We start from the raw sequence: 16,885 nt of genomic DNA on the forward strand, positions 1-16,885 counted from the left end.
CTGATCATCTCCATTATACCCCTCTGGTTGTACCATGTATATCTCCTCCTCAAGATCCCCGTGTAGGAAGGCTGTCTTTACATCCATCTGTTGTAACTCCAAGTTCTCTGCCGCTACCATGCTCAACACAAGACGAATAGTAGTTAACTTGACAACAGGTGTAAAAACATCAGTAAAGTCAATACCGTATCTTTGTTGGAATCCCTTTACTACGAGTCTTGCCTTGTACCGCTTCTTCCCGTCTGATTCTTCCTTAACCCGATAGACCCATCTGTTCTGTAGGGCCTTCTTTCCTTTTGGGAGCTGACACAATTCCCATGTGTTGTTTTTCTTCAACGAGTTCATCTCGTCGTTCATCGCAAGCTCCCACTTGCTCTTGTGGACATCATTGACTGCCTCTGCGTAACATTCGGGTTCTCCACAATCAGACAAAAGCAAGTAATAAAGAGAGGGGGAGTACCTATCTGGGGCCCTTCTCAGCCTCGGTTCTCGACCTAGTGCCAAGGGTGTGCTGCTTTCAGTAATCGGTTCCTCCGATACTGGTTCTGGCTCTATCTCCGTTTGTTCGGTTTCGTCCGTCTGAACTCCCACTGAATCCGTATCTGCTGGTCTCATGATCCCGGAATTTGAAATATCGAGATCAACAAATTCCCTTTCCTTCTTGTCATCGTCCGGGCTTACCTTCCTGTCGTTGTACATTACATCCTCATTGAATATAACATTCCTGCTACGAATTATTTTCCGGTTTTGATCATCCCAGAATCTATACCCAAATTCGTCAGTCCCATACCCAATGAATGTACATTTAATCGACTTAGCATCCAGCTTAGTCCGATCATCGTTCAAAATATAGGCTGAACAACCAAACGTACGTAAGAAAGAAAGATCCACTTTCTTACCACTCCATACCTCTTCTGGTATCCTGTTGTTCAACGGGACAGAAGGCCCTCGATTGATCAAGAAAGCAGCCGTGTTGACTGCATCTGCCCAAAACATCTTTGGTAGTCCGCTCTTCAATCGCATGCATCTCGCACGCTCATTCAGTGTTCTGTTCATCCTCTCAGCAACGCCATTTTGCTGAGGTGTCCCCGGGATTGTTTTCTGCATTCGGATTCCATGGTCGGCGCAGTAATTCTTGATACCTTCACTGTTGTACTCGCCACCGTTATCCGATCTGAGACATTTCACTTGTAGACCTGTCTCATTTTCCACTAGTGCCCTCCATCTCCTGAATGTATCAAAGGCATCAGATTTTCTTTTTAAGAAATACACCCATACCTTTCTAGTGGAATCATCGACGAATGTCATGTAGTACGTTGATCCACCAAGAGATGACACTGGTGCTGGCCCCCACAAATCGGTGTGAACAAGCTCCAACTTTTCTTTCCTCGGAGTTCTTCCTGTGGTCAAGAAGCTCACCCGCTTCTGCTTTCCGAACACGCAGTGTTCACAATGACCCACCTCCACCGATTTTAACTCGGGCAACCGTCCTTTCGACTTCAGCACGTTCATTCCTTTCTCGCTCATGTGGCCCAAGCGATTGTGCCACAGGTTAGCCTGCGATACAGTTCCTGCAAAGGGAATGTTTGAACTAGATCCTCCCGCCATGTAGAGCGTTCCCGACTTTAGTCCTCGAGCCAAAGTCATTGCTCCCCGACTGATCTTCCACTTCGCGTCTCCAAACGTCGTGTGGAATCCATCACTATCCAGCTGTCCGACTGAGATCAAGTTCCTTTTCAGTCCTGGTATGTGTCTCACATCATGTAGGGTCCAGCATGACCCATTCGTTGATTTGATCCGCACATCTCCCTTTCCTACAATCTTGAGGGGTTTGTTATCTGCAAGATAAACTAAGCCAAAATCACCTGAGGTGTATGGCTCCATGATGTCTTTGTTGCTGCATGAGTGGAATGAGGCCCCTGAATCCACAACCCAATCATCGGAAGAACTGCTCACACTCAACAAGAGTGCATCCGTGATCTCCTCCGTCGCGGCATTCGCTGTTCGGCCCTCCTTTTCCTTCTTTGGCGCCCGACATTCGCTTTTCATGTGTCCGGGCTTCTCGCAGTTCCAGCACACCATCTCCTTCTTGCCCTTGTTCTTCCCCCTGGACCTTGACCTTGACCTTCCACGGTATTTACCCCGTGTGTCAGGTCTCCCTCTGGACTCTGTATGTAGCGCAGAGCCAGATGATCCACCCGTTTGCTTTCTACGGGTTTCCTCGTTCAACATCATGTCTCTGATGTTGTCGAACTTCATCTTCTCCTTCCCAGACGAAGTGCTCACTGAAGTAACAACCACATCCCAACTGTCAGGTAAAGATGAAAGCAAAATTAACGCTTTTACCTCATCGTCAAACACGATATCCACAGACGCCAGCTGTGTCGTGAGTTGGTTGAAGTCATTGAGGTGATCGGCCACCGACTTCCTCTCCTCCATCTGCAACCTGAATAGTTTTTTCATCAGCATAACCTTGTTCATTGCTGAGGGTTTCTCGTACATATCGGCAAGAGTCTGTAGAACTTCCTTCGTGCTCTTTGCTCCCTTCACATGATAGGCGACATTCCGAGAGAGCGACAGGATTATTGCGCTCATCGCCTTTCGATCGAGCACCTTCCATTCTTCATCACTCGTCTTCTCGGACTTCTCTGCAAGTGGTTCGTACAGGTCCTTCCCGTACAGGTAGGCCTCCATCTGCATACGCCAAAACCCAAAGTCGGAACCATTGAACCGTTCGACTGGAAACTTTCCCTCCATCTTAACTCCTTGAACCAGGCTCTGATACCAGTTGTTAGGAAATGGATCGGGTTAAGATGGATAACAGGTGGAATATGAAGGCGATAAAAGACACACGAATTTGTTAACCCAGTTTGGATATAAATCCTACGTCTGGGGGCGATACCAAGCCAGGAGAAAACACTCAAAGAGGAGGAAAATTGAGGAGTACAACACACACACACTTGTATGCAAGTCTTCACCACACGTGAAAAACAACACTCACCCTCGTCTCAACTCTTTCTTTTCTCTCTACTCTATTCTACTTTTCTCTATAAAACAATGCTAATAAGAGTAGTATATATAGCCATGACTTATCCTTTTTCCAACTCAATTTGGGATTTCTAAGTTGAATGAGGTTATCCTTCTCCAACTCAACTTTGAATCGGGTTATCCTTCTCCAACTCAACTTGGGAATTCTAAGTTGAATCAGGTTATCCTTTTCTTCTTCAAATCAATCTTCACAACTTAACACATAACAAGAAGATTACACTTATTTTATAATCGATTTAGTTCCATCGAACCTAATTTGGGTAAACAAAAATCTATATAATATATATATATATATATATATATAGCTGTTAATTATGTTTGACTCCTGAGGTATGTGGGGTAACCTTGAAGCTTTGCCTCACTTATTGCTTTCTAATTCTCAGAAAGCTATGATGATGCTTTCCAATTCCTTCAATTTCTATGTCAAACTATTAATTAGTACCTAAGATATCAATTGTCCTTAGTTTCTGCATCACTCGAGAGCCAAACCTATTCACCTTTTCATCCAAAAGTTTGTTTTCTTTAAGGTTAAATTACAGCGAATTCTCCTCAAGTTTGGCATAATTACTAATATCTTTTTATTATTTAAAAAATTATAAATACCTTCTTGATGTTTGATGAAATTATGTAATTCTTGAATGGAAGTATGAAATTGTCAACTATACCCTTACTGTATTTTTTTTAATAAAAATAAAAAATTATAAATAATAGGACGGAGTGGATAAGAAAAGAAATTAAAAAATTATAAAAAAAATTATCCACCTAGTCAATAAAAAAAATTAAAAATAAATAAATGTTATAAAATTATTTTTCTGGAAACATCTTGTTGTGTTTGCTCTGTTCAAGAAATAGTTGTGTGAATATTTTTCTGTAAAATTTGATTTTTTGCGATGTGCGATTTCTTATAAATCTGTCGTGTGCAAAAACTATTCTTAGTGCATCATCTTGTTGCTTTGTAGGTCTGAAATTATTTATCTGCTTAGTGCTTATTTATAAAAATCTGATATTAATCGCTTTGTGCGAAAAATTGCTTAGTGCGGAAAAAAAATATTAAGTTAATGTTGGTTATCTGATATTTTGAGTTCTGTAATTTTTTGCGGAGTGCGACCTCTGAAATTATTTGCTCTAATTTCCTGTCTCTGCTTAGTCCAAAATTTATTACTTAGTGAATCTGATTTAAACTGCTTTGTGGGATTACTAAGTGCTTGGAATATTTTTGCTTAGTGCGTTCTGTTTCTGCTTAGTTCATTATTTTACTGTTTAGTGCTTATTCTTTACCTTGATCAAGATTGATTCCTTGCTTATCCTCACTTGGCCGAGCCCTTGAGGCTGTCGGGTTTCTAGTTGAGGTTATATATTAAGCTAAAGTCCCCTGTTGATATTATTCTAAAATTGTATCCTTTTTCTGCTCTCGTTAGTATTTTCTGTATCTGTTGCTAATATCTCTATTATTAATATGATTGGTTATAATCTGCAACCATTTAATGGAAAATCTGATTTCTCTATTTGGCAACAAAAGATAAAAGGAATTTTAATTCAACCAAAAAAATTTAAAGACATTGATGGTAAATACCCTGAAAATGTTTCTAAAGAAAAGAAAATAGAAAATGATGAGTATGCTTATTCTTCTATAATCTTAAATCTTTCTGACATTGTTTTAAGAAAAGTAGGAAAGCAAGAAACTGCTAAATATTTGTGAAATAAGTTAGAGGAATTAACACTGAAACTTCCTTACATAGTAAATTGTTTTTACTTGAAAAATATTTTAGGTACAAACTAGATTTGTCTAAATACATTGCGAAAAATTGGATGATTTTACAAAATTGATCCAAGATATTAAGTTAATTGGAGATAAATATTGATGATTATTCTTCTATTGTTCTTTTAAATGCTATTCCTAAAGCTTATAGTGATGTAAAAACTACTTTAAAATATAGTAGGAATAATATAAATTTAGATACTGTAATTAATGGTTGAAAAGAAAAGAATGGACCTTAAAACTAATATAGCTAATCAAGTCCAAAATGAAGTAAATCATGTTAGGGGAAGAACTAAGACATAGGAATAGAAGTCATAGCAGGTCAAAATCTAAAACTAGGACTGAAAAATCTTGGGATAGAATGTGTTATAATAGTGGAGAAAAAGACCATTTTATTAAAAATTGTAAAAAGCCCAAAAGAAATGACAAAAATAAAGAAGATGCAAATGTAACCACTAAAAAAATTTCTGAAAAAGTATACCTGGTTTGTTAATTCTAATTACAATTCTTTGCACTTTCTAACCCATATTTGTGCAAGTGTCTCTCTCTTATTTTGCAGGTACAATCCCTACGTTTTTGGCAATGATGATTGCCAGTTTCGATTTTCTGGAGTTGATCCCTTTTTTGGGTCGTGGTTCAAGATGGAGAATGTAATATTTTATGACCTATGACCCACAATGAAAAGGCCCAGCCACACACGACCAAAAGCCCACTCACTTGAAAGGCTTGGCCCATACCCATTACCCAGCCCACTCTGATCCAAACTTGTTTCTCTTATATATCTAGCAAAACCCTAGCCTAATCCATTTCCACTAACCCCTTGTTTCTTCCACTGTGTTTCTTTTCCTCTTCTCATTTTTTTCCTCTCCACCGATTTTTTACCTCTGATCTCTTCTTGGTTTCTTGCCATGCTGTCTCCTTCTCTCTCTCCCTCTTCAATGTCTTCCCCCTTATTTAAGCAGCCAGTTTTTTGGCGAAAAAATTAATAAAAGAAAAATAAGAATTCTTCTTCTTCTCTTGCTCAGATTAAAAGTTTTTTGTAAACTTAGTTTCTTAGTAGAAAAACTTAAGTGGTTGTTATGATTGAGCCTTGGTGGTTGTTTTGAGTAACTGAGCCTGGGTGGCAAGTTTTTGGTTCAAGCAACTGGAGTAATGGTTGCAGGCCTTGGTGGTTGTGGGCTATCCCCACCGGATCTGGTTCCCTGAGCCATTATCTCCTTTTTTTTTATTCTTGTTGTTGTACTTCATTTACTGTCTGATATTATTATTTAATTCTGTAATTATATTTTGTTATTATTTCTGTATTATTGGATCTGTTAATATTATTGTAATGTTGGATTGTAATATTAAGGATTTTCAAAACCCACAATTTTTTGTAATAGTTTGACAAGGGTTATTATTTGGGCTCACTACTAGAGGGGTTTTCTCCCAACAATTAACAGTTTTTTAAATAAAAAACACAATACTTCCATGTTAGAATAAAATAGTAGAGATAACAGTTAGATATGTTGTTTTAATGAGAAACTATAAATCGAATACTTACAAGGAGAGTTGTATCGTAAAACTCTCGATCCAAAACTACAAACTAACCGAATCACATAACTATTTTGCTTGTTTTGAAGAAATTATACGTCCCGTATAATGTGCATCGGGTATTACCCAACTTTTTTCAGGATAAAATGGTTCAATTCTATCGATATTGTACTATAGTAAAGAATACCTCAAAGAGCACTCGTAAACCTCTGAAACTAAAGCTTAAAGCTGGATGAGAAGGAGAGCTTCGAGAGAGAAAATCAAGAGAGGAAGTCTTATCTTGGTGTGTTGAAGTGAGGGGATTCTACAACCTTATATAGGCATCACAGCAACTGGCAATAAAAATGACATTTAAGACAAACATAAATCCTAAGGTGAAATGGTGAGAATCGGCCGGAAACAGCCAGTAACGATCGAAAACGGCCAATTAGATTAAAACAGTTAGTCAAAAAATTTAAAGCAGTTTTTAAAACCATTTTTACTGAAATTTTTTTTTATCATGTTCGGTTAAATTTAAATGTTTTTACTGTATATTTTTAAATATTTTTATTGTAAAATAATATATTTTCAGACATTTGACTTGAACTTGGGTCTCGTTGGAGGGAAAATAATATGAGACAATTCTACCAAATGCACTTTTTAATATTTTAATTCACTGAAATTATTACCATATATATATATATATAATATAACAAAAATAGGGTATAATAGTGAGTCTGGATCAAAGGGTTCTGAAGCCTTAAACGGGTCATGATGCAGGCCTTAGGGTTTAATGGTTTGGGCTTGTACACGCTCCGAATTTGCTCCATTTTTTTTATATATTTCATGTATTTATATAAATATATATAATATATTTGTACGTATTTAAAAAGTATGTATAATTTATTTATACTTACATATAATATATAAAATTTATATTTTTATAAATTAAAATAATGATATAAATAGTTTATAAACGTTTTAATGTTTATGTAAGTAACACTTATTCTAAATTTTTTTATAATTCAATGTTAAAACATACACATATAACTTTACAAAATAATAATTAACCTTTCAATAATATTAGTATATCATATTTATAAAGTTATGATAATATTATTTATAAAATATATATGTTTAATATTTTAAAAATACTAATTAGGTCCAACCGATGGCTCCTGGGCTCAGGTTTTCGGGTTTTGACAAAGTCTTAATGGACAATACATAAAAGTTATAAATTTATATATAAATAAAAATTCTTGTAAATAAAAATGTCAAGAAATACATCTGGTGGAGTGTCCTCTCACCATTTTCCGGCCAAAGAGACCGAGTTTGAGTTTTTTGTACCGTATGTAATTTTTTTTTTTATAGTCTTTTTGAAAAATTTGTTAACAGTAAAAATTATATTTGATGGAATCTTCAAATGTGATGGACTATATCTGATAAATCAAAAAAATGAGGGACTAAATCCAAATAAATTACATAAAAAAATGGATCAAAAGTGATATTTATCCTCAAACTATTTATTAAAAGAATATGATTATTGTGAAAGAAATAAAATATCATGAGGGAATTCTAAGCATAGATATGTACTTTTACCTCCTTTCACTGAGCAAATAATTTTTCCATTAAAAAAAAGAAAATAATTTAAATTTGAGTTAATTTCACTTAAATCCCTTAAAAATGCTAAATTACACTTTTTTTCAAAAATATTTCAAATTATATTAAAGCCCCTCTAAAAATTCTCGATTCATGCCTGATCTCCTTTTTTTAGAATTTGAACGGAAAATACTGACTTAAGCAAAAAAAATTATATGAATTTTTAGTTTTGCCTCTCTTTTATATTCCCATATATTATTATTCTTATAAAAGGATAAATATCATATATATATATGTGTGTGTGTACATATAGATTAAGGTTAAGATCATTACAGTTTTTTTTCATAAGTACAAAATTATTACATAAAAATATTAAATAAAAGGTAAAATTAAAAATTTATCCAATTTTTTTTGCTAACATCAGTATTTTTCGTTTAAATCTAACAAAACAAGGTAAGATGTAAATTATAAATTTTCAGAGCGAATATAAATATAATTTCAAAATATTTTTACAGTAAATATAATTACAAAATATTTTTACAGGGAATTTGAGTGTAATTAACCCATAAATTTTAGTATCTTTCAATACAAAGAATACAACCTCAATAGTTAATAGTTATGGCATTTCTCTCGCCGCATTCAATCGGGCGCTAGCAACAAATTCAATTCTCAACTCAACTCTACTGACTACGCACAGAAGTTGTTTGATAGAATGCCTTTGAGGAAGCTTGTCACTTGGATATAACTGGTTTACACGTATTATCAAATGGGGTTGTCAGAAGAAGCCTTGAATTGCTTCGGATCAATGTCTGCTTTATGTGCTTGGATCAGTGCTTGATTTTTTGTATCTGAACACACAATGTTGAGTTTTTATGCAGAAATTGGTTGCCTTCAGGGCGTCCTGCAGAGCTTTTTGTGAAATGGATTTGCATGATAATTTGTATCTGGATATTTGGCAGCTGGATGGATGCTTGTTGTTATAAAGAAGTGATTGGGTTATCCAGAACGTGTTTCTGGTGGGCATTGGCCCCAATCTTTGCATATATTCGAGCTGTTTAAGCATTTGTGGTGTTTACCTACAGTTGACCGGGGAAATCAAACTCATTTCTGTATAATAGAAACTGGATTTTAGATTGGGATGTAGTTGCTGGAGGTGTTCTATCATCGGAATGGATGCCAAATGGGGATGACAAATGGTGCTCACAAAGTTTTTTGACATCCTTCCTAACAAGAATCTGGTTTCATGGAGTGCCGTGATTGCAGTGTATGCCCCATGTTTGGATGAGAAGTTTGGAGAGTTATGACCTTATAAGGAGAAATGGATTAAAACCAAATGATGTTACTTTCATTGGGGCATGCCTGTGGATGTGTAGGATATTTGGAGGAGCCAAATGAACCATTTTGATTCAATGACCAAAGATTTTGGAATTATTCCAAAGACAGACCATCTTGCCTGTATTGTTAGTAAATTTGCATGCAAAAAATAGATGAGCATATGAATTCATGAAAAGTTTTGTGTGGCAATGCCTTTTATCAGACTACACAACCAACAAAGATTTGCTGTAGGCTGGATATTCTGCTAAAGAGATTTTGAGTGTTGATCCGGATGATTCATTCAGCTCACTCATGCTATCAAAGTTGGTTGCTGATTCAAAGATATGGAATGGAATTACCAAAGTCCGGGAACTGATGAAAGAGAAGGTGTTGGAGAAGTAAGCTACTAAGCTGGATATTAGTATATTGCTGTTAGTTAAAGAACGTGTGTATGTAAATTGGTCACTTAATGGAAAGGGAAAGACAAGTTTTCTCTTGAATGATCAGAATAGTTATGATGCATATACTTAGTACATGTTGGGCTATCATCATTTGGTGGATGCTCGAGAGTTTCTGTGATAGCTTAACCCTGTTGTGATCACTTCAAAGACAATTAACGCCCCAAGTCATATCATGGCCGATTTGTCTTGGACTTCATCATCTGCATGATTTTTACTCTTGGAATCTATGGACCAGTTATTCTTGAGACTGCCTTGAGTTTCCTCTTTAGAAAGCTGGGATAGCTGCTGTGATTGCTGTAGTGTAATCATTGGATTCATGGCACTTGGCTGTTCGGATTCAGTTGGGAGGCGAGTCTTACCTTCACCAGCTGAGCTATCAGCATCACAGCTCTGACATTCTGTGCAGAAAATTACCTGCCTAAAATGGAAGAAGTCGAATACGTAAGCTAAATGTACACATCTGCCAAGGTTGAAGTGCACCATCAGTAGATAGTGGATGTTGGGACAGAGAAGGAAAGCAACATAAGTTATATATTGAGAAAAGCTCATCCGCAAAAAGCAATTATTGGATCAACAATGGAGGCCAAAACCCAGCTTATGCCAATTTTCTTACGGAGTTCCTTCAATTTTTCTACATGCATGATTTTTATGAAATTTTGACCTGAACTTCGTCGAGATTAACACCACTGTTTTGTAGGAAGGCCAGGAAGATACTGAGATTCGCGTCTGTTGGCCGATAGTGTCCACTATAGGCTGATATAGACTGAAAAGACACCAATTAAACCTTTTGATGACTTGTGTGCAGAAATTCTTACATGGATTAGGTAAAAGTAAGAAAACAACATAGCATGTAGCTGAAATCTCAGAAGTTATGTTTACTTACTAATTTATTTATTTACCTTTGCGATTTTTGGAAATGTCTATTTACTTTCAATCCATTTATTACTTCAGAGTTTCATTCTCCATGTCTCTAGTTAATCTACAATTTCTGAAATTCTGACTTTCAACATTAAATTTGCACAATATCATATGGAAATTGTGAGACCAAACCTTGAGGCTTCCACGTTCTGCTGCAAGTCTTCCTGCTGCTTGCGTGGCGCCACCTGCAAGAAAGCTGGAATGATGAAATCTTCCCTTCTTTTTCTGGAAAAAAGAATGATAAAATGAATTAGTTTGTCGTTCTGTGAAGATTTAAATAAACTCAGTGCCTGTTACCAAGCATATTAATTTCTGAAACTGATCTAACCTCTCCAGCATATAATTTTCCGGAAGTGCTCATCACAAAGATCCATTTAGAGCCTGTGACTTCCTCATTTGTGTCCAGAAGATGTCCAGTTTGCTTGTGCATCAATTGACCTCCAACTATTATGTATTCATAGCATTCCCTCTCTTTCTTGACTCAGCAATAAGCAAAGACTAATGAGAAAAGTATTAAATAGAACGAAATTCATAATTTACCATTTATATTCATATAACAGAAAATTAATAATTCCTGTTCTGTTCATATTAGGAGTCTGCGTTAATCCTTTTTACAAGACATAGTTCTTGAACTTTCCATCTCGTGTTTGACACATAATATTGTTGGATAATTTGACGCTGATGGGAATAGAGTTACAGCCAGAGTCAGTTGATTGGTGCTTACAGGTCCGAGATAGCTGATACAGTCTTGCAGAAGTCTTGATCTTGGGCATTCATCAATATTGACCCCTTTGCCATCACCAATATCCAACCTATGCCAGGTATCAATAGTAATGGTAGCATATTAAAGTGCATCATTTTATTTTGGAGATTACTGAATATATGGGTAACATGCTAGCATGGTATGACATAAAATATGGATTATATGGTTTCTTCTTGTTTCTTTGTTCGTACTTTCTTTAGCTAGTGAAGACAGAAAAACTATATGCAGTGGCTATGTGTTTTTTCACTTCCATATCATTCTGAATTTCCAAAACTTTTGGTTGCTCAATAAGAGCACCAGTAAGAAAATTAAAAGCCAAGATGCAAATATTCTCATGCTACAATCCCTACAAAGAAGTGCTGTGTTTCATATAAAACATTTGAAAGTGGATATTGCTCTGTTCATTTAGAAACATGGTAAAGATTCTGAAAAAACTGGCACTAAAAATTTGGAAATCACGAGAGACATGCTTCATTCTCTGTTATCCTGTGCATTGAAAGTTTGAATTATATTGCATGAGTTATAGCCTCACGGCCCTCACCAGTAGAAAAATGGTTGATCAGTGTGGCTTCTGCACCACTCATCAAAATAAATATGCAAATTATGACCATAACGATGCCTGGGATCAATCTGTATAGCCATAGTCAGAATGATTACAAAATCAACAGTGTGTGCTCTAAGGAATGGAAAATATTCTTTTCTGTCTGCTTACAGCTTCAATCCAGTGTTGGAAAGCCAATTTCTGAGCCTTTGCATCCTCACCTAAACCCTTCCCAACCTGTAGAAGTTTTAAATTTCATGAAGTATCAAAACTGAAGTTCTACTCAGGAATAGAAGGTGGCAGAAATCAAGATTTCATGTTTACTAGGCAAGTACGCATGCCTTTGAAGCATTTTGACTGATCCTACTCCACCGCGAAGCTGGTTTTTCAGGCTGGAAGAAGTCAAAGAAAGCAATCGTGCTGTGATTCAAACGAGCATATTCTATTGCTTGCCACCTTCATATTGTTTGTCTGGTTAGAAAATTTATCCCTATCAAATATGTTCTTTGAGTAGGGAAATTCCTAGCCTAGATCGGGTCCGGTCAAACTTGAACCAAATACACAACAACTATATTGTGATTGGTATGATTCAACCAAACCTGGTCTAGATAAGAATTTTCCATTTAAGTAAAATAGACGACATAACCCACCAAAGCCCTCCGGCTGCAAGTGCTGAATCTGCTAATTTCCGACGTGTACGATAACTCCGGTAAACCTTTTGCAGCTTCACTGCAGCTTTGATGGCCTGAAAGCAGTTCGTTTCTTGGGCTGATTGGAGATCAGACTTTGGAGCAGCTTGGTTGCTGATATCCATTTATTCACTCTACATTAAGAGGTAAGGCCATCATTTCTATATGTGTATTATTAGTTTGAGGAAACTTTGTTGGTTAAATATAGAAAAGGCCATTAAATGGTTAGTTACAACCGTTGACAAGTTAAATGATATTAAATGTTGAGTTGGGTACTTTGTTACTACTTGGCAGAAAGAACAGGACCCCAAGCTAGCTGTGTATCTCTATTGTGACTGCATGTCATAACTAGGACATTTATGTCCATTAAGTGCTCACTCACCTATACTTCCAACCCTACTCTCTAATGGTCTTGTAGATGCTGCACCCAAAGCTTAATATATCATATAGTTAGACAATTATCACATACCACACTTTTTGAAAAAGAAGGGATGTGAATCATTCACAGCGTCAGCGCATAAAAGAACCAAGTTAGCATGCATTCAGCCAAATCTATGATTTCCCTTTGTTTCTCTTCAGTCTGTTAATTATGTGAAAGTGTTGACATAAAACCGATGTCATTTCTTGTCAGCTTTGGATTCTTCTTGTAAAAGGTTTCAAAGAAATATGTGTCGAATAATTTTCGCCTTCTCTTCCTTAAAAAAGGTTGTCTAATTCGGAGGTTTCCTATGACTCCTAGTTAATAATAGAGTTGAATGAGGGTAACTGGAAGTTGTGTTCAAGTCTCTTGCCTATGTGATAATTAGCCAAACGACACTGTGGAAGTTCTCCATCAAATTAAATCAGGTGTTCGAGTGAAATGTTTCTGGCTGTCTGGAGTTAGTTCAGAAAGGTTGGTGAAAACCTACCTGATGAGACTAATACCACAATCCAATTCCCATTTTTAGGCCAAAACATTCTTGTTTGGACAGATATTTTTTCATGCTAAAACTAATATACGTTGCATGATGGATGCGCTCTGGATAATCAAGTTTCTGTAACAGGCTGATGCTCTTGTTATGGCGAGAGGGCCAAGATTGTATGCAGTGATACCATCCGTTGCACTTCGCTTACGGTCGAAGAGCTTGAATGGATTATAAGCTCTAAGTCTTTTTTTTTTCTAGTGGGTGCCTTATCAAAAATAAAACCGTGAGGATCATGAAGCCATAGTTATTTGAAAATTACCAATACCCTCAGAGTTTAACAAAAATATGTCTCCTGAAAACATGAAAAAAAGGTATCAATTTTAAGGTTTTCTCCACTCAAATAATCGGCATTCATCTTTTCCTAGACTGCGCCTTGTATCTGTTCATGTGTTTTGACATGTGCGCATATAATTTTTCTATATGGAAGGTATTGGAAGTTGTCGCTGATGGTTCACCCAGACAAATGCTCTCACCCTCAAGCTCACCAAGCATTTGTTAAGTTGAACAAAGCATTTAAGGATTTACAAGATCCTGATAAGGTGAGTGTTAGGACATTTTCTTGCTCTGTTTCGAAGTTTGAAATGTTTCCTGCTTGTTGCCATACTAATAAATGGATTGATTCGTATTCTGGACGATTCAGATTGTGGCGAAGAGATATACTTCACATAATAAATATTCCTCTGTGTTACATCTGTGACTTGTCTGAATATCTGGTGAAGAAAATTGTCAGTAGTCATAGAGTTAAAGAATTTATGCTTTTCACTTCACAATTTACAAAGATTTCAGTACGGGAAAATTTCATATGACAGAAGCTAGCTTTTGTCATCTTTGCTAGTCCTAAAATCTTTAATATTAAATAAGGAAATAAAACAGGAGACTAGTTACTAATTATTAGTTGGATTAATTATGAGAATCAGAGCTGGTTTGAACTGAAATAAAGGTTCTTGAATAATCCATCAGCATGGTTTAACTTTTGTCCTTAGTGAATATGGTTATGTCAACTTTACATGGAAACGAAATGTGAGAACCTCTCTTGTTTCATTGGAATTGTATATTCACCTCCTTTTGGAGCTATAGTAACCTTTGTTTTCCTATTATTATCTATATTACCAATCAGGTTCGTCTTTCTCCTATCTTAATATATATGCCTTTACTGTAATGTAAGTGCCATTCGACCACTCTCTTTTACTTCTATTTTAGCTTGAGTTTAATAATCTTCTTAAATCATTAGAAACTTGCAAATTGATCAGCAATATTCTTTTCTTAAGTGCATTTCGGAGAGGTTTCTTGAATTTGAAGTATTTTCGCTGTTTCTTATGTCTGCATCGAAATATTCTTGTTTATGATGTATCATTGGTATATTGGTTATGCCCTTCGACTGGAGTATTCTATGAGCTACGGTTTGAGTCACAGGTTTACACTGTGGCACCCAATGATTTTCCCTGTACTTTTCTCATATCCTAGTTTCTTTCACAATTCTGTCCTAATGCATATTACAGGATATGGAGGCAATATCTGATTTTGTTTGCCCATAACACATATAGCATATAATTATGAAATGGTATCAATTTACTTGAAAAATCATTTTCCAGTTCTATGTATAACAAGCATTTTATTTTGATATATTGATAAGCGAGCATTTATGATATCAAATTATGTGATTAGTGTAGGTGATCTATACTCGTTATTGGAGGATTGAGGGCCTGGGGCTTGAATTTGGTTTGTCAAAATTTGTGCGAACTAAAGTAACCTCATATTCTTATCAGATGTTCTATTAATGAAGTTCATAAATAAACTTAGTTGTGTTTTGTATAATAATGTTTTTCCGACAAACTTTACTATGATACACCTGCAAAAATCGGATGTGATTGGCATGACAAAATATGGTGGTCTGTAAAATTCATACAAAATTTTAGATATATGACATCGAAAAGTTTTGAAAAGCAATCCTTGAAACGAAACCCACGCAATGAATAAATTGAGAATAAATTTGCCAAAAGGTTGGAGAAACTGTTCTCCAATTTAGGCATTCTTAACTATTCTGCATCCGTCGTATTCTTGGAGGCTTAAAAAATTTATGTACTTGTTCTTTTCAAATTAGAGTGGTGAGAACGTGGAGCTTTTTATGGAAATTATAACAGACTTTTGGTTTTGAAGTGTACAAAGAGGAATACAATGGTCTTTCGACTTTTTAAATTTTCAAACATGAGAAAATTGACAGAGAGGAATTGTATAGGAACATAGAATACCTTTTAAGATAGAAGAAGAGGGAAAGAGAGAAATGGATCGATACATAGGTTGCAATTTAGTTCTAAATGATGTTAAAGTACATTATCTTAGCCCGTGTGTTGAGTATAGTGTTTAAATTTTTACATAAACATTAGATGTTCCACACAAGTCTTAGAAGTACGAGGTTATTTAGGCAAGCACACATGGCAAATCAATGACAGACTTAGGGTCGCTCAAGCTTTAATAAACGAGTATAGACCGATTGCTGCTCATGTTCTGATTCTTTTTCTTTTTGTCGTTTTCAGGCTGCCATTAAATTGAAGTTGAAGATGCCTCAACACGAGAGAAGAAGTTTTCATCATGTGAGACATTTGCAGCTATCTAATGTAAAGATACTTGGTTGTAAAATAGAATACTTTATGCAAGGGAGCTTTGTATATTTTGTTGTAAATTATCCAAACAAATGAAAATTTTCTTCCAAGAGAAAGAAAAATTGTTGCCTGATTCCATATAAATCATAATCAAGCCTTCGCAATAGAACTCGTTGTATTTCAAAAGCTGATAATCAAATGTTAAAATTCACAAGTACCGGCCTTTTGCCTTGAAGAACATAATAATTGAAACAACACTGCTGAACAAGAACAATCAATTATAGCACCTATGTATTAGCAAATTAATGTTATTATAGCGCCTATGTATTAGCAAACTAATTAACATTAAATGTGGGATTTTATTATTTGTATATGCATTTATTATTGATTGATTTTTATCATCTATTAATCTATTGTATTTATATATATATATATATATATATATATATATATATATTAAGGATGTTTTTTACCAAAATTGAGCAATTTTGACTCAATTCTAATTTCTAGAATTTTGAATTTTTTTGTTAGAGTAATAGATCAAATGAATAAGAATTTATCCTACTTTAATCTTCTAAAGAAAAATTTATCGTCCTTTAATTGTATGTATTGTTTTATACATTAATCAAAACAAAAATTATACCTAAACTGCTTATATACAAGTCAGAGACAAACTATACATAACTAATATAAATAATATTATTCACTTAATTATT

General features: G+C 35.3%; 1 protein-coding gene and 1 long non-coding RNA gene across 12 annotated transcripts; one reads left to right on the top strand and one right to left on the bottom strand.

Annotated features, from left to right (window-relative positions):
- Window positions 1-9,682: 9,682 nt before the first annotated feature.
- Window positions 9,683-12,729, bottom strand: LOC105161059 (IQ domain-containing protein IQM3). Of its 5 annotated transcripts, none has more exons than XM_088879875.1 (9): window positions 12,566-12,729; window positions 12,257-12,371; window positions 12,087-12,152; window positions 11,916-12,004; window positions 11,336-11,423; window positions 10,940-11,086; window positions 10,744-10,796; window positions 10,355-10,456; window positions 9,683-10,111 (listed from the first exon to the last, which is right to left on the bottom strand). In XM_088879875.1, the coding sequence occupies exons 1-9, from the start codon at window positions 12,727-12,729 to the stop codon at window positions 9,859-9,861; spliced, it is 1,077 nt and encodes a 358-aa protein (XP_088736001.1). In that variant the 3' UTR covers window positions 9,683-9,858. The 5 variants fall into 5 exon arrangements, with proteins under 5 accessions (XP_088736001.1, XP_011076929.1, XP_088736002.1 ...); XM_011078627.3 differs by having other exon boundaries at window positions 9,683-10,107; window positions 10,744-10,836; XM_088879877.1 differs by having other exon boundaries at window positions 9,969-10,107.
- Window positions 10,380-16,291, top strand: LOC110011922 (uncharacterized). 7 transcript variants are annotated; one of them, XR_016065255.1, is made up of 7 exons: window positions 10,380-10,517; window positions 11,204-11,432; window positions 12,089-12,389; window positions 12,640-12,750; window positions 13,648-13,880; window positions 13,997-14,108; window positions 16,104-16,291. It is a non-coding gene; the product is annotated as an uncharacterized LOC110011922 (long non-coding RNA). The 7 variants fall into 7 exon arrangements; XR_016065254.1 differs by having other exon boundaries at window positions 10,382-10,517; window positions 11,338-11,432; XR_016065256.1 differs by having other exon boundaries at window positions 10,397-10,517; window positions 11,303-11,432.
- Window positions 16,292-16,885: the final 594 nt, after the last annotated feature.

Source organism: Sesamum indicum, linkage group LG4, assembly GCF_026168435.1.
Source record: "Sesamum indicum cultivar Baizhima isolate 11 linkage group LG4, ASM2616843v1, whole genome shotgun sequence".
In the NCBI taxonomy this organism is placed as follows: Eukaryota; Viridiplantae; Streptophyta; class Magnoliopsida; order Lamiales; family Pedaliaceae; genus Sesamum; species Sesamum indicum.

What these genes read in the sequence shown, in the direction of transcription:
- LOC105161059 (XM_011078627.3), bottom strand. Translation starts at nt 12,729, where the DNA reads ATGGATATCAGCAACCAAGCTGCTCCAAAGTCTGATCTCCAATCAGCC. An exon ending in GATCAACCATTTTTCTACTG is followed by an intron (nt 11,424 to 11,915) that starts GTGAGGGCCGTG and finishes TACCTGGCATAG; the next exon opens with GTTGGATATTGGTGATGGCA. An exon ending in CAGAACGTGGAAGCCTCAAG is followed by an intron (nt 10,457 to 10,743) that starts GTTTGGTCTCAC and finishes GTGTCTTTTCAG; the next exon opens with TCTATATCAGCCTATAGTGG.